At 42.6% G+C, this 22,794-nt stretch overlaps 1 protein-coding gene across 3 annotated transcripts in view; it reads right to left on the bottom strand.

The window, feature by feature from the left end:
- The window catches only part of PDE1C (phosphodiesterase 1C), a 271,452-nt gene extending 250,716 nt beyond the window's left edge, over positions 1-20,736 (bottom strand). Inside the window, exon 1 of one of the 3 annotated variants that reach the window (XR_014173167.1) lies at positions 20,351-20,719. Coding sequence is in view for 2 of the 3 variants with exons in the window: in XM_081931097.1 (XP_081787223.1) it covers positions 20,351-20,435 (85 nt within the window). In the remaining variant the exon portion in view is untranslated. Of the gene's footprint in view, positions 1-20,350 lie in introns of all 3 variants that reach the window. The other 2 variants (XM_081931097.1, XM_081931096.1) reach the window with 2 other exon arrangements.
- Positions 20,737-22,794: the final 2,058 nt, after the last annotated feature.

Here is a 22,794-nt window from a genome sequence, read left to right as displayed (position 1 = left end):
GAACATAGTGTATTTTAAAATAGTATTACTTGTAAGGGATAAAATGTCAAGATTTTTATGGTAAAAGTAAGTGTGATAAAAAAAATGGTTAAAAATTATGATCCAGTGGTACCTCAGGTTAAGAATTTAATTTGTTCTGGGGGTCTGTTCTTAACCTGAAACTGTTCTTAACCTGAAGCACCACTTTAGCTAATGGGGCCTCCTGCTGCCGCCGCACCGCCGCTACACAATTTCTGTTCTCATCCTGAAGCAAAGTTCTTAACCCGAGGTACTATTTCTGGGTTAGTGGAGTCTGTAACCTGAAGCGTCTGTAACCCGAGGTACCACTGTATATGTAAACTGCTAAAAATGAGGTAAAATGAAAATCAGATGGGGGGACTTGGGGAAGCTCACCTAACAATGTTTAGAAAAAATAAGGATAAGACAAAAGTTTGTTTGTATTGTCTGTTTTTCTGTTTGTGTTGTTAAGTTGTGTTATAAAATGAATTAAAAAAAATTGGGGGGGGGGAGAATACAATGGCAGGCAACTCACAACTTCCTGGTGCAGATCTCTGGAGCGCAATCCTGGGCAGTGTGTATGGAGGTCCTGGGCTGCCCAGACTACAAGATCCAACCTCTCGGCCTCACTGATGTGGTCCAGAGGAAAGCAGAGCACTATGTTTAGCACCAGCATGGCTGCAGGAGTTGCCAGAAGGAGACATTCAAGATGCCATCCCAACGTCTTAGGGACTCCACTCCATATTTGTATAGTGTTTACTGCTTAGCCTTTTCTTCTCCTGAAGACATAGACTACCACACTGCTATTGGTCATCAAAATCTCCAGCAGGTAGACACACTGGGGGAAGGGACTGAATTAGAAGGGCACTCATAGAGTACAGTTGGGTGCAGGGCTCATATCTGGTTTCCACATGAGCTGGTCTGAGTGTAAGCAAACTTCTGTATTTTCACCTGGCTTCAGTCCCTGCTGTTTTGTGTAGGCTCCACTTCACATTAGTGCAGGCATAGGCAAACTCGGCCCCCCCAGATGTTTTGGGACTACAGCTCCCATCATCCCTGACCACTTGTCCTGTTAGCTAGGGATGATGGGAGTTGTAGTCCCAAAACATCTGGAGGGCTGGGTTTGCCTATGCCTGCATTAGTGTCTAACCACAACAAGCAATGCCTATATGTTTTGGAACCTCATAGTAGGCAGCCATAAGGTATGAACTGGATCTTTTGTCTCTCCAGATTCATCATGAACATTACACCTGATATTCCATGCTTTAGCTTCTGAACATGGAGTAGGGAAATCCTGTTGCTTGGTTTTTACACTCTTGCTCATAAACCTTCCTGCCTTGGAAATAGCACAAGCCCCAGCTGTCCCTCACTTCTGGCAAAGCTACTAGCTAGCCCTGAAAGCTAATAATAATAATAATAATAATAATAATAATAATAATAATAATACCATGAACAAATCCTCCTACAGAAAAATAAAATAATTACAGAACGTGGGCCTTAAGGCATACGCCTCCTTTCACTGAAATGTTGACAAGGAACTTAATTTTGTAAAAGAATGGGGTTTTTTGAAGGAAGGAAAGAAAGAAAGAAAAGGCTATATACAAAACAGACCTCAAGTGCGAGTGACTAAGCATAACACAAACATACACTGCCGGATGGGAATATCTCCCTAAGGTTTCATTTAAATATCGGTGTGGAGACAGTTAGAGATAATTAGGCATGTAAAGTAAGCAAATGCCTGATAAACGAAAAGACTAGAACTAAACGACGATGTAGCGTTCAAAAGGGTAACATGCACCAAAATGACAAGAAGAAATTATCGCAGGGAAGGCAACCCAGTAAAATGGCATGAATGGTTTTAATTAACAGAGAGAATCTGTGTAGAATATAGGTGCTGGAGAATAAACAGAATCTCCAGAGAAAGAACATTTACTCTGACAACTTTGTCAGTTAAACAAGCACATCTTCCCAGAGAAGGCTGATCTTTGTTATCGGGGGCGTCGTAATTGGCATTTTCAGTGCTTATGCACACCCTCCTTCAAGAACAATTAAACCTCCTATATTAGCAGCAGACTTGGGAATAAGGATGATAAATCTGAGAAGCAATTGTAGAGGCATATTAATGGCATTTATCTGAATGGAGGGGAGAGAAGAAAGCTGAGAAGGATTACAAGACTACCTTTAGTGAGATTTAAGAGTACTGAATGGTTTGGCTAAGGAACCACAGCACCATGTTCTGGTGGCAACTGTGAAATGTCTTCCGCCATAGTTAGCAGAAATGACAATCTCATGAACTCCTAGAGATACATTTGTGCTGTGCAATGGATCTAAATGAGTTCAAGAAAGCAAAATGTGTTTTACAAAACTCAGACTATAAGACAGGAAGGGAGAAACTATGGCCCTCCAGATGTTGTGACACAACTCCTCTCATCATCCTTGATCAATGGCCATGCTGGCTGCGGATTATGAAATCACGAAGGATCTGGAGGCAGGAAGACTGGTTGCCAACCTCTGTCATAAGGCAACGCTATCCAAGTCAATTCCACACAATAAAGCTAAACAAAGTGGCAGAATAAAGGCATACCAGATGGGAGTGGCCTACCTATCTTTCTTGCCTGTCCTAAGAGATCCATATGGGAAAGATAATATCCCCTATGAGATGCCCGCTGTCCTAAAATTCATCAGTGTGTCCAAAATTCTGGCCTCAGTGGAGGAGGCTTTCCCAAAGTGGAACCCATTCCAAATGGCAAATCTTGCATCCTGCAATTTCAGTGAAGACAGTTGTAGCTGTTCTTTCCAGTTCTTGCTCCTCTGCTGGGGAAGCTGCCGCCTCCTAACTGTGTGTTTCAGGAGAGTGGTGAACATACTCCTAGTCAGTTCTTAATGTGTATTGTTTAGGCAAAGGCAGGTCCTGAGCCTCAATGAAGCGGAGAATTTGATGCCTGGTATGCTTAACATACTGGGTGGCGCTGTGGGTTAAACCACAGAGCCTAGGACTTGCCGATCAGAAGGTCAGCGGTTCGAATCCCCGCGACGGGGTGAGCTCCCATTGCTCGGTCCCTGCTCCTGCCAACCTAGCAGTTCAAAAGCACATCAAAGTGCAAGTAGATAAATAGGTACCGCTCCGGTGGGAAGGTAAACGGCATTTCCGTGCACTGCTCTGGTTCGCCAGAAGCAGCTTAGTCATGCCGGCCACATGACCCAGAAGCTGTACACCGGCTCCCTCGGCCAATAACGTGAGATGAGCGCCGCAACCCCAGAGTCGGCCACGACTGGACCTAATGGTCAGGGGTCCCTTTACCCTTTACCTTTTATGCTTAACACAGGGACGCGGGTGGCGCTGTGGGTTAAACCACAGAGCCTAGGACTTGCCGATCAGAAGGTCGGCGGTTCGAATCCCCATGATGGGGTGAGCTCCCGTTGCTCTGTCCCTGCTCCTGCCAACCTAGCAGTTTGAAAGCATGTCAAACTGCAAGTAGATAAATAGGTACCACTCCGGCGGGAAGGTAAACGGCGTTTCCGTGCACTGCTCTGGTTCGCCGGAAGCAGCTTAGTCATGCTGGCCACATGACCCAGAAGCTGTACACCGGCTCCCTCGGCCAATAAAGCGAGATGAGTGCCACAACCCCAGAGTCGGCCAAAGCTGGACCTAATGGTCAGGGGTCCCTTTACCTTTACCTTTATGCTTAACATTTGAAGAATATAGCAGCAGTGGCGATGAAGCATCACGGCTGGCTTAAGACATTTTTCTGCTTGAGGCAAATGGCAAAGTAGTGCCTCCTCCCATTCTACGTACAGAATCCAAATGGACTGACCCTTAATTTTATTTCAACCCTCCACCATACATGAGAGCAGCAGAATAGCTGGCCAGGGGGTGGGAGTGGCTACTGTTTCCCCATCCTCCAACATCCACCACCTAAGGCAGCAACCTCACTCTGCCTAATGGTGGGGCTCTCATTATGCCTGTATATGAATGACTTCAGACTTCTTCCTTTTCTCAGAAAACTAGGACTACATTGTAGGAACCCATGCCTCCTCCTCAGGCCACCATTAATCCTGCTTCCAGAGAACAAATACTGCTGTAGGGAGAAGTCATAACATTACTCCACACCAGAGATACATAAAAGAGGCAGAAATAACTAGGGAAGTTATTTTTATGCTCTAACATACTGTACTCTGTGTATAAGCTTTATACCAGGGAGATATTAGACCAAAGTGGTGCTTGCCAGATGTTTTTGGCTACACCAGGCTAATATAGCAAGGGTTCAGGAGTGATGAGAATTGTCATCCAAAACATCTGGATGGCACCATGTTGGCTACGCTGTTTTAGACAATGAACCTTAATATCTGCTTGATGAACAAACTACTAGAATGAAACTAAACAGAACTATTCAATTCGATTAGTTGTTTGGTGCCTCAGATTGAGCACACCATGTCAGACTATTGGCCCGTCTAAGTTCCAGTATTTCTTGAGTGGCTGTGACTTCCCAAGGATTCAGATTGAAGTCTTTTAGGTCTACAAGGAGATGATGGGATGTGCTCTACCACTGAACTAAAGCCTTAAACAAAACAACTGCATATTTCTTTACTATCCCAATGGCAACTTGTCAGGAAAGAGCCACCTTAAAGGCAGAATGAGAGATGGCAAAAGCCCAAATGCCCTGAATCTCGATTTAAATAAAGAAGACAGTCCCTCCCTTCCCCAGTGGGGATTTCAGTGGAATTATAGCTGCTAAGACAACAAAATGAGGATGTGATGTCTCAGAATGGTCCAAGTGACTGTAATTGTTTTGTTCTAGTATACTGCTCTTGCTGCCTGTTTGAAATCCAGAAGAGATCTCATTAAGCGCAACAGCCTAGTAATTGCTACAAGTTTTCTTTCATCATGAAACAGCCAAGCCATAGGACTACAGCTACTGAAATAACAAGGGCTTATTTCCAGTTGAAAGTCTGAAGCTTACAGAAGAATCATTGCATGAAAGCTCATTCACTAGCTAAACGAGATGCTTTGAAAAAAATCAATATCCTCATTAGTGATTTTTTAGAAAGCAGGAAAAAAAGTTAATCTTATAGACTTAAGTAAATTCCAAACACTGTGTTTCCTAGTCATATTAATTTCTCCGTAACATCCGTGGAAATTTGCCCTTAATATTTTGAGACCACGCTCAGCTCCTAAAAATTATAGCATATGTCATATAGACAGCTGGCGTAATGTTGTGCATGGCTGGGAGGGTGAACTTGGAAGTCATAGGTTCAAATTCTGCTTGGTGGCCACTGTCCTCAGGAAAAATAATTTTATCTCTCTCACATTTCATCACCACCACCACTTTACATTAGGAGTTTTATAACACAGACACAGTTTACAGGGCTCTTGTAAAAGTTACTGAGGTAAATGTATATGAAGCACATTGGACAGTTAGGGGCTTCTGTACACTACAAGCTTAAGTAAGTTTTTAACTGCCATGACTGTCCCCAATGAATTATGAGAATTCATCCCTACCAGTGAGTCAGTAGGTGTGGGAAACCAAACAAAGGGGAAAAATCAAGGACTACCATGCAGTTGGTTAATAGAACTAGATACAGATTTATCTGATACCAGGGAAGGGGAGAGATATGCTGTTATGTACTGAGTTGAATAGGATCCAAAATGCAGCAGTCTGATTGGTCCTAGAACAATAGGATTCAGAATGCAGCAGTATGATTGGTCTGCAGGAGCCACCCAATCCAGCTCCAGATGGAAGTGAATCCACAACCTGATTGGCCTGCAGGAGAATTCCGGAATTAGCCAATCACGTGCAGCCCATTGTGTAAATAATGTATATAAAGCAGATACTTTGAGGGGACTTTCATTCCTCCTCACACTATGAGCTGAATAAAGAGCATGAAATCCACTCTCGACTCTGAGTATATTTCATATGCTTAGCACAACATTCTTTGTATTTGTCTTTAGAATTCCAAAACCTAGTACTGTTTGTAAATGCTTTAGAATACTTTTAAAAAGAAAGGAAAACAGTCTTAGATATCATTCACAGGACTTCAAGAACAAAAAGAATTTCCCCCCCTAAACAAGGATATCTACACTGCAGCTGGACAACAGCACGTTTCATAAAATGATTATCCATTAAATTTCTCTCTCCTGTTTTCCTATTTTTGCTATTCTCGGAAACAGATGCCTTTCTTAGAAACTCAGCCACTTCCCCCACTTTTCTAATTTCTCTAAATAATTAGATTTTCATGTGGAGGAAGCCATGTAAAACCTACTGCTTTGAGAAACAAAGGTTCAGCTAAAATACAAACTCATGAACAATGGACTTTGTTTTCTTCTTGGATAAGCTTTGGATAATCTAGGGATTCAAGAGCTGTCTTCAAAATAATGATTTTCAACATCCTGATTCTATTGTAGTTTACTCTAAACATAACATAATAAGGCAGCTGTGCTATGGAGACACACTGGCTTCCCTCTGAAAAAAGCCTAGAAACAGGAACCTGATCACTCTGCTTAAGCAGTTTTTCCCTGTATGCAAAATAAACAAACTATAAAGAATTATCCTTTTTATTCAGCATTTTAGTTATGGCACAAAAGCGGTATATCAAATAATAATATTTACAAAAGAATGGAAAATGTGTTTTTGCCTCTCTTGGGGGGCAGTAGCCGTAGAGGCTAATAAATGACTAGAGCAGGCCACAGCCCTCATTTCCGCTTCCCTTTTCAATAAAGGAAGATAAAGGAAGATGCCCTTAAGGTGTCCATGTGGCCATGTGGCCTCATTAACAGAAGAGAGTCTGATGGGCTGTCTGGTCCAAGCCCAGTTTAAAATTAAAGGAATCATAAAGTAGAGAAGCGGTTGAAATTGCCCATCAACAGCTGGGTCAACATCTTCCCTGTTATGATGAAATGGATATAAATTTTATTTAAATTATCACCATTATTTCAAATGTGCACCTATTTGTTTAAATTGGCATGTGGAAGTTTAATGTACGTACGTCTGTGTCCTCTTTTTTTGTCAACCCTAGATGCTCTACTCACATATTTCTATGGGGCAGATCTGAAAGCCAAGAGAGATGTGATAGAAGCGGAGCTGTTGGTTTAAACCTGAGTGTGGCCAATCGCGTATGAAGTAGGGGTGTGGAAGTCTTGTTTTTAATAGCAAACTAGAGTAGTGAAGAGAAGCCAGTGGATCATCTTCATGGCTGCCACTTACTTCCCCATTCGCCGGTGTTTTGTTCCAGCTGAGCTCACCTTTGATAGCAGGGCTAAGCCAAATAGAAAAGTCCTGGGGGGTGACAGGTGAGGGAATTCACACACACACACACACACACACCCCTGTGTACCCCTTCTTGATTTGGGGGCAGATCCAGCTTTTCACAAAAGGGGTCTGTCTTTGTCCTGTCTAGTTTGGTCTTTATTTGCCTGTCTCTGGTCTCACCAAAATTGCTATGTTTGATTGGAAATAGGAAGCGTCGGATATCCCTTTGCAAAGCCCATTGGATCCCATTGGTTCATAAGGGGCCGTGTATTATTTAGTCCTTGGCTACTTAGAGCATTATGGGTCAGTACCTGCACCTTGAATTGTGCCACTGGTGTACTTTTTAAAACTGGAGAGATAGTAGGCAACGTAACAGTCTTGCTGTTTGGAATTAATGTTTCTGAACAGTCTTCAAAGGCTGCCCCATATCTAGAGCATTACAGTAGTCCACCTGGGTTTCATTAGGGCATGGATAACTCTGGCCTAATCTGCTCCTTCTAGAAAAGACCACAGCTGGTGAACGACTTGGAGCTGCTTACATGGCAATTAAGCAGGACATTTGGGTGTTAATGGCTATAGTCAGATCTAAAAGCACCAAGATATGAACCCAATACATCGAAGGGCATTTTAAAATTTCTTTAACTTACGTACCACAACAGAAATCTTGAAGGAGGTTACTTATCTCAACAAAAATCAGTATTTCAAAACAAATATGATACAAATGCTACATTCACTATTACTGCTAATAGTGATGAAGATAATAATACTCACATTTTAAGTAGTATAATTGAGCAATTTCAAAGCAATATAAATAAAAAACCACAAAAGCAAACTGTATACAACATATCACAAGATAGCATCAAAATGCAACATAATTTCACTATATATCGGGAGGAAACCTCATGTCTTACCAAAAAAACCACTCCTTAATACACAATAATACAATCAAGGAACCCTGCCACCATACCCAATTTCTCAACAGTCACAATCTCCTTGCACCCATCACAGCACTCCATTCACGTCAGTGAAACACTCAAGCATTCAACAGCCTATAATCATATACCGAAAGATAAGTCCACTGAATAAGAACAATCCAGTAACTGGAGAAAAACAGGAGGAAGAACATCAGTTTCTACCCCGCCTCTCACCTGGGGCAACACACACATTCTCTCCCCACCTCTCACCTGGAGAGATTAAGACGTTTTTCACCAACAGATTCCCACCATATGGGATGTCAGGCACAGCTACCAACACACCTGATGCCCACCACCTCACAGGGAGCATTCCAGTCAATCAAATGCAAATAAAGCAATCTTCCTTAAGGATCAGCAATGCTCCAACAACATCAAATTGGAAAGGGCAAAGTGTGAGCTGCTGTGGATTCTCACTGATGCTGCCATGGGCTGAGCTGGCCGTGTGAAAGCCACCCATTGCCAAGTCCTGACTTGAGTGGAGTTGACCTTTTTGTACGCCGTCAACAGCTGCAGGTGATCTGACCTTGTTTGTAGCAGAGGAAAATCCAACATGCTGAATCCCAATTTCCTCTTCCACCTTACTGCTAGCCAACAACATTGTAGTGAGTTTGATGGGCCTTAGCCAACCCTTACCAATCCCAAAGCCTTGTCCGGAGCTTCTGCTGCCACACCTGGATTTGATGTTATGGTGCTTCCCCATTGCAAGCAAACTAATATTCCACCATAAAGGTTCACCTGCAATTCTACTTTGCCTTCCAAAGTAACTACATTTTGGGTCTTTGGGAAAATAATCTTATATCAACACAGATATAAAACTGTGAAAATTTTAACATGTAACTCATTAAAACAACCTGAATTGCCTTTAAAAAGAAGCTTGCAACCAATTAATTGACCAGCTATAAGAAGAAGAGAAGTTTGGATTTGATATCCCACTTTATCACTACCCGAAGGAGTCTCAAAGCAGCTAACATTCTCCTTTCCCTTCCTCCCCCACAACAAACGCTCTGTGAGGTGAGTGGGGCTGAGAGACTTCAGAGAAGTGTGACTAGCCCAAGGTCACCCAGCAGCTGCATGTGGAGGAGCGGGGAAGCGAACCCGGTTCACCAGATTACGAGTCTACTGCTCTTAACCACTACACCACACTGGCTAGGCACATTAGTTAGAAATGAGCAACCACTTATTGATTCATTTCCCTGTCATCTCTCCATTCAGGTGCTGCGTATTAGTTCATAAACATTTACTAACTTTATTTCCAGAGCATCTGGCACTTTCTAAACCATCACACCAATTGCAGGAGAGTGATTCACTGCCACAAGCACCACTCTGTACTGGTGATGAAAGTGGACATGGTCCCAAATGAGTTCACTTTCCATTGCCACTTTCCATTTGCACTGCAACACTTCTCAGTCAACTCACTCAACAAATGTTGAGTACGTTCCAACATTAAAAAAGATGCACAGAGCAACAGAGGCTCTCAGCTCTTTAGCAACATCTCTAAACAGTAGCATTGCAATTGAAAATAGGGCAGCTGTACATTGGTGTGCAGGCAGGTGGTTGAGTTCACCCTGTGAAAATCAAGAGCTCCATGGGCATTGCGAAGACAGATGGGATCACCACAAGAGGCCTGTCATTTGGAAGCAAGCAGCTGAGAAAGAGAATCCTACAGAGAATGGGTGCCAAGCTAGGCCGGGAGTAGCTACAATCTCATAGAACTCTCTTCTATTGTGTTTCGCTCCTAGGAATTGATCATGTGCGCTTGCTGTATGAATTTACTGTGAATTTAGATCTGCAGGACTCAGCCACCTGCCTACACCTCTTCACAGTTTTCAGAGGGATGGCATCACTCACTTACTTTAACAACATATTGACGATTAGATAGATAAGAGGATATATTTAAATGTATTTCATTAGAATTGCCTAATGCTCTGTATTGTTTTGGTGAGGATGGTCCTCAAAGATCACCTTCATATTCCACAGCAACAAACAAATGCTCTGAATGACACACACACACACACACACACACACACACACTCAAAGAAAATACACCTTGCCTAACATTTTAAAAACATTTGGGATGCCTAAAGATGGCACACCATCTGTGGGCGAGTGGCTGACCTCCAGCCCTCACCTCCTACACATGGGCTAGATTGGCAGAGCTTCTACATGTGACTCTGACCTCAGAGTGAGTCTCTAAACTTTGTGCTCTAAAATAGTCCATTCCTGAGGTTGAGATTGAACAATTTTTGAAGAAAAACAGTCTTAAAAAACTCACACAAGAAAATAGATCACTCCTGAACAGTCAAATAACACGACAGGAAATTGAACTTGCCATTCAGAACATGAAGCTGGGCAAATCTCCAGGACCAGATGGTCTGACCTCCAAGTATTATAAGACAATGAGTGACTATTTGATTCAACCTTTGATGGAGGTCAGCAATGAAATTCTGGAGGGAAAGAAGGCGCCGGAATCGTGGAAGGAAGCTTTTATCACGTTGATACCAAAATCAGAAACTGAAAAAACACAACTTAAGAACTACCGCCCCATCTCCCTTCTAAATGTGGATTACAAAATATTTGCTGATGTTTTAGCAGGCAGACTTAAAAGAGTTTTAAATGAAGTAATCCATAAAGACCAGGCCGGCTTTCTCCCAGGTAGACACATGTTTGCAAACACAAGGAACATTATTGACATTTTGGAACTTTTGCAAACAGATATAAACACTAAAGCAGTACTGATATTTATAGACGCGGAGAAGGCCTTTGACAACATCTCTTGGAAATTTATGAAGGGAAATCTAAAAGAAATGGGAGTGGGGCGGGGTTTTGAAAATGGGATTGATGCAATATATTCAGAACAAAAAGCTAAATTGATAGTTAACAATGTGGTAACAGAAGAATTTAAAATTGAAAAAGGAACACGACAAGGCTGCCCGATTTCCCCTCTGTTATTTATCTCAGTTCTGGAGGTGCTCTTGAATTTGATTAGAGGGGACCGGCTGGTGCAGGGGATCCAGGTCGGAGCGAAACAATACAAACTAAAAGCTTTTGCAGATGACCTAGTATTGACATTGCAGGAGCCAGAATCTAGTACGAAAAGAGTATTACAACTGATACATGATTTTGGTCAGGTGGCAGGATTTAAGTTAAATAAACAAAAAACGAAGGTGCTAGGGAAAAACATGACAGACACAGAGTCAGAACGGTTTCAGAGAGAAACAGAATTATCGCTAGTGAAAAGGGTAAAATACCTAGGGGTTAACATAACAGCCAAAAATCTGAGTCTATTTAAAGATAATTATGAAAAATGTTGGTCGGAAATTAAGAGAGACTTGGAAAGTTGGGCAAAGCTGAAGCTCTCTTTGTTAGGCCGAATTGCTGCAATTAAGATGAATGTGCTGCCAAAGATGTTGTTTTTGTTTCAAACATTGCAAATTGTGGACAAAACAGAGTGTTTCCGGAGGTGGCAGAGAGATATTTCCAAATTTGTCTGGCAGGGCAAAAAGCCCAGAATCAAGTTTAAGATATTAACAGATGCAAAGGAAAGAGGGGGCTTTGCCCTGCCAGACTTAAGGTTGTATTATGAAGCCGCAGCTTTCTGCTGGCTAAAGGATTGGCTACTTCTTGAGGACACTGATGTGCTAGATCTCGAAGGTTACAACAATGCTTTTGGTTGGCATGCATATTTGTGGTATGATAAAGTTAAGATCAATAAGGCCTTTAAGAACCATATTGTCAGAAAAGCAGTGTTTAATGTCTGGATTAAATATAAAGACTTACTGGAAAATAAAACACCAAGGTGGCTTTCACCTTTGGAAGCTAAGGCCCGAAAAGGAACCAATATGGAAGCCTACTGGCCAAAATATTGGGAACTGTTAGAAAAAGACGGAGATAATTGGAAATTGCAGAGTATGGAGAAAATGAAGGACAAAGTGCGAGACTGGTTACACTATGCTCAGATTAAGGAAACTTTTAAAAGTGACAAAAAGTTAGGATTCCAGGTGGAGAAATCGAAGTTGGAAACAGAACTGTTAGAACCTAAGACCAAGGTACTTTCAAGAATGTATAACTTGCTGTTGAAATGGAATACACAAGACGAAATGGTTAAGCCGGCTATGATAAAATGGGCACAGGATATTGGGCATAATATTATGTTTGAGGATTGGGAAAGGTTGTGGACCACTGGGCTGAACTTTACTGCATGTAATGCTTTGAAAGAAAATGTAATGAAAATGATATACAGATGGTACATGACCCCAGTTAAACTTGCTAAAATATACCATTCGTCAGATAACAAATGTTGGAAATGTAAGGAAAATGAAGGAACATTCTACCACCTCTGGTGGACTTGCCCTAAGGTGAAGGCCTTCTGGGAAATGATATATAATGAGTTGAAAAAGGTATTTAAGTATACCTTCACCAAGAAACCAGAGGCCTTTCTTCTGGGCATTGTCGACCAGAAGGTGCTAAAGAAAGATAGAACATTCTTTATGTATGCGACAACAGCAGCAAGGATACTACTCGCTAAGAATTGGAAATCTCAAGATCTACCCACACTGGAAGAATGGCAGATGCAACTGATGGACTATATGCAACTGGCGGAGATGACTGGCAGAATCCGAGACCTGGGAGAAGAAAGGATGGAAGAAGATTGGAAGAAATTTAAGATTTACTTACAAAAACATTATGAATTATTGGAATGTTAAAAAAGATGCTTAGTTATAAATAATTGGCCATCACTAAAATAGATTAGGAACTGATGACAAGAGAGATTAAGAAAAACAAATTTGCAGGAGAACAATTTTATTGTAACTAAATAAGCGGTTTTAAAATTTGGAAATAAGATGATAATTTGCTGGACTAGATTTATTAATGATGCAAATGGGAGTGGGAGGCGTGAGGAAGTTCAAAGAGGATATGAAATTTTGTCAAACAAAGTAATACTCTTTATTGTTATTGGATGTTTTTTTTTTCTTTTCTGTAAAAACCTTAATAAATATTTATAAAAAAATAAAAAAAATAAAATAGTCCATTCCTAAAGTAATGGAAGGAAGACACCATGTGGACCACAGAGTCTGGTGCATAATAGAAGGTGCATCACACTGAACACAATGTGTTGTTTGCTAGGCAAGTGTTTGTATAATGAGTCAACGATTTACATTGATTCCTATGGGGAAATTTCTCGTCCATTGCTGACCATGGAATTTTGACCCCAAAATGGGGGGGGGGGGACAAGCCAGGAAAACCCTTTGAAACTTTGCAAAAGGCAAACAAGGAAGGAAAAACTGCTCTCTTATTTGTCCGATCTCCCTTCCTCCCTCCCTGCTTCCCACCATGTTTTCTGGCAAAATGGCTGTTGTGGACCAGCAAAAAAAATAATAATAAAGCTTTCTTAAAGCTGCTTATTTGTTTACAGTGCTACACACTGGTCTGGTTGTTTGGATATCTGAATCTGTATACAGCAAGGTTTGGGTACTAATTCCTCATGTTTGGATAAGTGAATTCTTATTTAATAAGCAAGTTTGGATAGTGGGACCTGCATGTACACTTGTCCAATGGTCCTCTACCAGTATTAATAGTAAAGGTTTTATTATGTTGGTTTTATTATTTTCATGCCGCTCATCTGACTGGGTTTCCCCAGCCACTCTGGGTGGCTTCCAACAAAATACTCAAACATTAAAAACTTCCCTGTACAGGGCTGACAGATGTTTACTTCCTTGACATCTGCTGGGAGGGTGTTCCACAGGGCAGGCGCCACTACCAAGAAGGCCCTCTGCATGGCTCCCTGTAACCTCACTTCCCACAAAGAGGGAACTGCCAGAAGACCCTCAGAGCTGGATCTCAGTGACCGGGCAGAACGACAAGGGTCTTTGTTGTTCTGCTTCCTGGTAGTGGTGCTGTTTGATTTGATGGGGTAGAGGGGCTGAGCTGAAAGGTCAACTTGGCTAGTTTCCAGCTCAAAATTTGGGGGCATACCTTGGAGTGGAGGCAAAAGTTTGGAAATTTTTTATAAGGAATTCCCAAAATTGTAATCTCCTTTCCCCTGCTTTTCTTTCTTTAACCATGCTACCACCCAAAGTCATAGTTTCCATAGAGTTCCTTTTGATAGTTATCACTTCTCCTCCACAATGTCCCTGGATAGCGATGGCCAAATCTGTCAATTTCTGTTTCTTATTTTTCTAATCTTCAGTTTAGATCAGTTCTCCGTTTGTGATTTTTTTTTTTTTTTTTTTTTTTTTTTTTTTTTTTAGTTAATCCACCAGCACTTATTTTCATGACTCTGGTATTTTTGTACTTGCAAAGTTTAGAGATGTGCTTAATTTCCAAAGATTGTTGTGTTTCAGTCCACTCATATTGTTGTGGAAAGTATGATGTTGTTGTTGTTGTTTAGTCATTTAGTCGTGTCCGACTCTTCGTGACCCCATGGACCAGAGCACGCCTGGCACTGCTGTCATCCACTGCCTCCCGCAGTTTGGTCAAACTCATGCTGGTAGCTTCGAGAACACTGTCCAACCATCTCGTCCCCTGTCGCCCCCTTCTCCTTGTGCCCCCCATCTTTCACAGCATCAGGGTCTTTTCCAGGGAGTCTTCTCTTCTCATGAGGTGGCCAAAGTATTGGAGCCTCAGCTTCACGATCTGTCCTTCCAGTGAGCACTCAGGGCTGATTTCCTTAAGAATGGATACGTTTGATCTTCTGGCAGTCCATGGGACTCTCAAGAGTCTCCTCCAGCACCATAATTCAAAAGCATCAATTCTTCAGTGATCAGCCTTCTTTATGGCCCAGCTCTCACTTCCGTACATCACTATGGAAAGTCTGATAGGGTTGCCATATTTCAATAAGTAAAAACTAGGGCACCTGAAAGTTGTTGAACTTTTTTTTTTTTTTTAGAAAGACCCCTAAATTGATCCAAGACAAGGCCTCGCAAATGTCAATTCTGCCTTTGAAATCCTGGTAATGTCCCGAAAACTCCAGACGTATGGCAGCCGTCAAGTATAAATTTGGTAGGTTTGCCTTTAAGTGTGAGCCAAATCAAAATTCTGCCCCATCCCTTCCTTTGGGGCAGTGCTCTTACATGACACAGAGTTATTTCAAGGGGGATGTGGGGCTAGGCTAGCAGGAGATAGCTGGTAAAAATAAGCTTGAAAAAAGTTTGAAAACAGGAAAAAGAGGGGGGGAATTGCCAGTCAGCTCCCCCCCTAAAAACTTTCACAAGTTTCCTGCCCATGAACAATTGCCAAAATACAACTGAAGGCATGTAAAGCATAAAATATTCGGAATTTGTACCAGAAGATTTGGTTTGTTATGATATTTATTTATTTTTATTTCACAACATTTATTTGTCACTTGATTGCTAATAAAAAAACTTAAAGGTTTACAAAAATAAAAAAATGAAATTATCAGAAAAAATGATTAAAAACAACTTTTTGAAGCATTCAAAAAATAAAATAAAATCAACGCTAGGCTAAAAACATTCTACATTTCTGGATGGACTTGCCTAAACAAAAATGCTTTTAGCAGGCACCAAAAAGAGTGCAGTTAAGGCGCCTGCCTGATTTCAGATTTAATTTATTTTTGTATGAGTAATTAAAACATCCATCAATCATAAGTTAAGCGTAGGAGACATAAGCATTGGAAAACCAGATTCCCTTATGAAGGTGTGTACCAATGTTTTATGAAATGTGTACCAATGTGTACCAATGGTTATGAAAACGGCAATGTTTTCATAAACAAGTTTTAGTATTAATACTTCTATGATTAAATACTTTTACATAGGTAGAATCAGGAGGTCTTAGAGGCTAGGAAGAGAAATTGTTTCTTTTTTCTATGTGTATTTTGCATTTTTAAATTGTCATTATTTGTATGTCTTTATTTCAGTCATGGATTCCAAAGAGAACTGTCTCATCCACATCAATTAAGACCGAATTCAGGATGGTATGCAACTCATCACCCAATCACAGCACACCTCCAAAACAGGGTGACAATAACTCAAGTAAAAGGGTATGTAGTTTGGGGACAAAGCTTTCTGGCTTTGTGTCATGCATACTTAAGAGTTCACAAGGCGGGGTTGAAAACGGGAAAGAAGGGGAAAGAGCACTTTTCACACAAAGCTCCATCTGGTACACAGGCTGAGACCCTACCTGCCCGCGGACTGTCTCACCAGAGTGGTGCATGCTCTGGTTATCTCTCGCTTGGACTACTGCAATGCACTCAATGTGGGGCTGCCTTTGAAGATGACTCAGAAACTACAACTAATCCAGAATGCGGCTGCCAAACTGATAACTGGGAGTGGTTGCTGGGTCCATATAACACCAGTCTTGAGAGACCTACAGTGGCTCCCAGTACATTTCTGGGCACAAATCCAAGTGTTGGTGCTGACCTTTAAAGTCCTAAACGGCCTCAGATCTTTCTGCCTGAAGGATCGTCTCCACCAATGTTGTTCAGACCAGACACTGAGGTTCAGCTCTGAGGGCCTTCTGGTGGTTCCCTCATTGCGAGAAGTGAGGTTACAGGGAACCAGGCAGAGAGCCTTCTGGGTAGTGGCGCCTGCCCTGTGGAACACCCTCCCGGCAGATGTCAAGGAGATAAGTAACTATATAACCTTTAGAATATATCTGAAGGCAGCCCTGTATAGGGACGTTTTTAATGTTTAATGTTTCATTACGTTTTTGTATATGCTGGGAGCCACCCAGAGTGGCTGGGACAACCCAATCAGATGGGCAGGGTACAATTAGTAGTAGTAGTAGTAGTAGTAGTAGTAGTACCAACCTCACAACACACATAGGAACAAGAGCACATCGCTCACACTTTTCTTCCTAGAACCCTAGCAGGTACCTCACCTTGAGACACAAATGCCCCAAACCCAACCCTACTCCCCTTCAGCAACTGGGGGTGGCGTGGCAGGATAGGTGACAGGTAAGCAAGGAAAGGGAAGATTACATTCTAGAAAGTACAGCTGCTGAAATTGCCTCCCATATCTCCTCACCCCACGCTCTTTCCCATTTGTGAACATATATTGTCTGAACTAGAAGGGTGTTTGTCTATTGTTCTGGGAGGTGGAGAAGATAGAAAGAAAGAGAGATGGATATTTGAGAATTAAAGTGAAGTGTGCCTCCTGTTTCAACCCAGGTATCAAAAGTTAAGGAAACCCAAAGTTAATCTACCAGCAAAAATGTGTGCTTGGGGGGGAAAGTCTGCCTCATTTGAGGAGATTGGACTAGATGGCTGTCAGATGTCCTTCAACATCACATATGAATCTGAGCTGCTCAAGACACTGTGCTGCTTAAAGGGCAGGAAAAGATTCCCCACAACTGCCACCACCCTACGCTGGGACATAAGATAGACTATGTGTTGTACACAGCAGTCACTGCTGCTCCCTGACGCACTTGCATCAATCTGCCAGATAACATTGCTGGCCCTGAAATCAGCTGAGCTGGGATGCTATAAAGAAACTGGCAACATGGTAGCCCTGGATGCAAGAAGCCAAGTTCATACCACTATCCAACTACAAAGCTCACTGGTGGCCTTTGGCAAAGTTGCTGCCTCTGACAAACTTGCCACGCAAGGTTGTTGTGAATTAAGCGCCTATCTTGGACACTTTAGAGAAAGGGTGAGTCTGGCCCGTAGTTTTCATGACTCTTTTCTTTTTGGAAGCATAAACGTCCCACTTGTGTTTGCATTCTCTTCCGAGCTGCTAAATTTATCCGCTAGAGTTCCTTCCAACTTGAATGTGACAAGCTTGCTCGGGGCTGTCTGACTGCAAAGTTCAGAGGGATGAGAAGAGGCAGGCAGGCAGGCAAAGATCTTCTTGCTATAAAGGCAGCGTAGCCCACGCAAAGACTTGATCCTAACTGAGGTGGGCATCCAGTTAGAGCAGATATGGGGGGAATTCTTTAGACAGCCTTCCCTTTTGGCAAGCACATGGGCAGGGGCCAGGGGCAAAAAAAGTGCGTAGAGCAAGGAATGAAAACTTTACTTTTGCACAGTAGGCTCATTACACACACACACACACACACACACACACACACACCTCTCTATCCTGCAGCCAGTCAAGCAAGAGTCCTTATCGGTTCAAGGACATATTCCAACCACACACAGCGAGGGTGTTAAGTAAAAGGCAGATACTTGGCGTGGGTTGTATATACATAAGAATTTAACTTTAACCATGGGCATGATCTAGCCAAAATTAAGCACTTTGGACTGTATTCATATGCACATACAGACCCGAGAGGTAAGGCCCATTGTGAACACAACTGGCCTTGCATCTGAGTCAAATTGCACTGGATTGTGCTGTTTCGGTACCAGTCTTATGTGCACACTCTCGAGAATAAGTCCCACCTTAGTTTAAAGGTGCTTACTTTTTGAGTAAACACAGAGGGCATCAGACAGCACACATCCTTGGCTTTAATAGGAGAATTAGGCACAGGCTTAACTCCCCCTGTTCCTTGAAATCAGTGGAGTGTGCTGAAAGCCATGCCCCATGGCTACCACAACAGCCCAAAAATAGAAACACCAAAATAATGCAGTTATAAACATGTCACTTTAATCATCCTAATATATCATGTTTGAAGGGACATGATTTATCTGGACCATCTAGTCTTTGATACATAACTCCTATTTACAGCATAACCCATACTCAGAAGTAAGTCCTACTGTTTTCAATTGAGTTTCTTCTTAGGTAGGTGTGTATAGGATTGTTGCCTTAGTATTCAGTTCAAGATCACACACACAATATTAATCCTCAGATTCCTACATAGGTAAGAAACTGTCGATGCCATGCAGCTACAACAATTCCCCCCCCCCCAAGCACATGTTCTGATGTTCAAGTGACTCCCACAGAAGGCATCATTTTTATTAACTGTAGAATGCCGCATGTAAGACAGCAGAAAGACCATGACAAAAGTTACTGCATGCCACCGAGAACCTTTAAGCTCTCCATCTAGCCTGAAGCTCCTGTGCTATTTACATCAACATCAATCCACAGCAGCAAAGAATAAGCACAACACATTCAGCAGCTGGCCATTAGATAGAGGAGGAGGCATAAAAGTGAATTTGTTCTTCATAAATAGGCCATTCGGATTGCAAACTAAAATTAAGTCAGAAAGATGCTTTGGTTTGCAGAGATTTTGCATAGTGGAGTTCAGTCAGATGTAAAATTTCAAAAGAACAGCCTGCTTAATTCTTAATTCTAATTCTAACTGCTGTACAGTGGGTTTGATAAGGGGAAAGAAAGCAGGAGGGAGCAAGAACCTGTGGCTCTGAGCAATTTTGTTACCCCCCCCCCCATCAAAAAGACAGAGTGGGACAAAGTGGTCTTAGGTTTAAAGGGCTCAGTCCACCTTAGAGGGCTTGATATGAGGCATGGCTCAGTTCTGGACCCCTTTTTCTCAATGCTCTTGGAGTACTGAAATGATCGCCAAGATCAACGTTCATCTGAGGTTGTGCAGAGTGTCTCCCAGCACTTGAGTAACCACAACCAGCCTCCAGGTCTTTGGATCAGGTGCAAGCAGAAGACATGTTTTCCACACTAACCTCTTTTTAGAAATGAGCCACTGTTTATAGCAGGGACCAAGGAGAATGGATGTGATTTGTGTGTGCCTTCCCTTTCCATTTCCAGTTCCACTTCATTTCTGTTTACGTGGTACAAGGGCAATTTCAGGAAAGATTTGGTTGCTGTGTCAGGGACCAATGGTTTACAGAAGCTTGGTTACCTACTTAAAACTCACAAGTAAGGAAAAACAAAGAAACTACACACACACACACACACACACACACACACACAGCTTCTGTGCTCCTGAGCTTGTAGGAAGGAAATGCAGCAAGCAAGTTGACAATATGTAATCCCAAAAAACACAGGCTTTCCTGAGATAAGGGCTGCCAACGAAACAAAAGTTCTGCATACCTCTTGCCAAAGCAATGCCAAAAACATTACAAAAGCGCGGTGGTTCAGGGCAAGGCGCCTTTCCTGAATAAAAGGAAGTCAACAAAGCGGCAGGAGGGACAGAGCAAAGCAAAAGTTACAGGAGGGTAGCAGCATCTTCCACGAGGCATCTTGGACAAGCCCCCTCATGCACCCCTGTTTCCTACTTGAGACAAAAGGATAAGAGAAGAAGAAACACCCGCACAAAGGGGCTCACCAATTGTGAAGCTATAGCCATCAATGCTGAAGGTGGCACTCCGGCATTTTTTAAATCCTTCTTTTCTGTTGCTTGCCTCTGTCATGATGATTCTGCCGGTGAGTGTTCTAGGCAGCAAGAACAGCAGCAGCAGCAGCAGCAATTCTCCCCTTGTGGGATGAGAGCTTTTCTAAGCAGGCAATTAGTTGCCCTTGAATCTCTCCCTTCGGCAGCACTCACCACCGACTTCACACATCTCTGAATGCACAATGCTGGATCCAAGAGAGAGAGAGACATGCCCAGCAGTAATTCTCCACCCCCTAAGAATGTCACAGCAGCATGTTACTGACATACCTACTCAAGAGGTTTTAACCACTAGTTAGAGACGCTGGGATCTGAAATCCAGCAGCAATTAGGGTAACACCGCTGAGCCAAACAAATCAACTGTGCATGTCGCAGAAATGTGGAGGAGCTCTAGGCACAACAGCATGGAACATTCAGCGCTGCTGGGATAGAAGCAGATTTTGGGAATCAGAGCCTCTATAAGCCTCCCCCCAAGGGATCTTTGAAGATTTTCAGCCTAATCGGCTCCTGACTGTACATTGGCAAGGAGTTTCTAGACCCCCCTTTGGACCCAAAGTGGTATAAACAAGTTCTCTTCACTTGCCTAAAGGTCTCCATATGAAGTTTCTGAATGTGTGTGTTAAAGGAGTTAAAAATGGTAACTTCCCTCCCACCCCACTGTTGCCATGTGCCCAAGCCTGTGATTTTTTGGGATCACAGGATCTTCGTGACATGGTCACCAGAGAGTGAGAAGGCTCCTTTATTTCCATCCTAGAATTTCCCCAGGCATGCCTTTCCCTATCTTCAATTCAAATCCTTAAAAGGTCTAAGAGTGTCAGGACCATAGCTATCAACTTTCAGATTTGAAAATAAGAGATCAGCAGCCTCGAAATTAAGGGATCAGCAGCCTTACCTGTCCCGGGGACAGTCTACGGGATATCTAACAATCTGGGATAGCAGTGAGAAGCAGCGGGAATAAGGGAATTTCCCACAAAGAAAGGGAAGGTTGACAGCTATGGTCAGGATCTGCAGTCCAGATACAGAGGCTGTGGTGCTCACAGAGGAGCTGACCTCCTTTGAACCAGAGCACCTCCACTGAACCAGAGACCCCCCAGGACTGAGATGTGAAAGGTGCCTATGCCTGGACCAGATACTGCAGCCCCTGGGTTGACCATCACACTCATCTCTAAGGACATCACATTCTACAGATCTTGTGAGCCAATGCAGGCATCTTGTTTGGCATACATTCATGGAGGGATAGAGTACTAGGTTCCAGGAGAAGTGCGACAGTGGAAGGGATCTGAATGCGAAGGTCTAAAATGCTTCAGCCTTGACCCAGACATTGCTGGAGGAAGTGTCATATTAGGAGCTCTCCTTGGTGCTGTAATGACTTGCCTACTTTGCTGCACTGACCCCATTATGACCCGTGGGACCAGAACAGAAGACCTCATGTTCTGAATTTAACCTTAGTCACCCTTAACCACTCCTTCACAAGGAAAAGAGCTGTGAAATATGATTACAACCCCAAAGATTGCCCTGGTTTCATCACCCAAGATACCTGCTTGGCTTTTGAGCCATCCCAATTAATATGAGCATCCTGCCCACCCCATTTCATGAGGAGGTAACTTTCCCTTACTCAGTGACCTTTTCATCCTACACTCTAGAAAAAATCTGCCCTCCACGTCCAAATCTTGCCTTTGGGTTTCTTGTGAGAGTTTATTGAGGTCTTGCACATAGGAGATTGCTAAGAGACAATTCGGGGGGAAAGAAAGGACTGCATAATGGGACAGTATGGAATGATGTGTTCCACGCAAATGATGTGGGTTCTCCCCAAATAAGCGTTTTAGAAGCACCTTGAATTGCACTTGCAAGGAAGGCAATAGTGACAACCCAGCCAAGAGTTACGGTACAATTTCCTGCACCCGCTACAGCTTCTAAACGTGTTACCCATAATTCTCTGTCTTAAATTATAAGGGCAGCCTGGCACCTTACAAAAAAAAAACCTTTCTCTATAAATAAAGCACCATCTGAGCCTTGTCATTAAACACGTGCCCCTCAATTCACCCATCTGTAAACCTGCAGTAACTTCAGCACAGTGGGTGTTCTACGACATTAAGTATCTTTTGAAAGATGCAAAGAATGAGGCTGTTTTAAAGTGCTGCTCTTGCTATCCTTCTCCGGAGCTCTTTTTTTTTTTCCAAGTGGTTTTCTAGGTCACCTAAACAGTGAATTTACCACTTCATAAAAAAGAAGCCATGAAACAAACTCTCCTCAGAATATGCAAAGTACAGAATAGTCTAAACTTGATTTCATGCTGGTTGCTGGTTGCATCTAGTTATTTTCTACTGAATCCAAACAACATCTCTCCCTTCTCCTAGTGGGCTCAGGTCCCGCAGCTACAA

The sequence above is a fragment of the Podarcis melisellensis genome, assembly GCF_964234715.1.
Source record: "Podarcis melisellensis genome assembly, chromosome: 12".
Taxonomy (NCBI): domain Eukaryota; kingdom Metazoa; phylum Chordata; class Lepidosauria; order Squamata; family Lacertidae; genus Podarcis; species Podarcis melisellensis.
The sequence above is the reverse complement of the archived record's forward strand: the minus strand, read 5'-3'. Positions and strand labels throughout refer to the sequence as shown.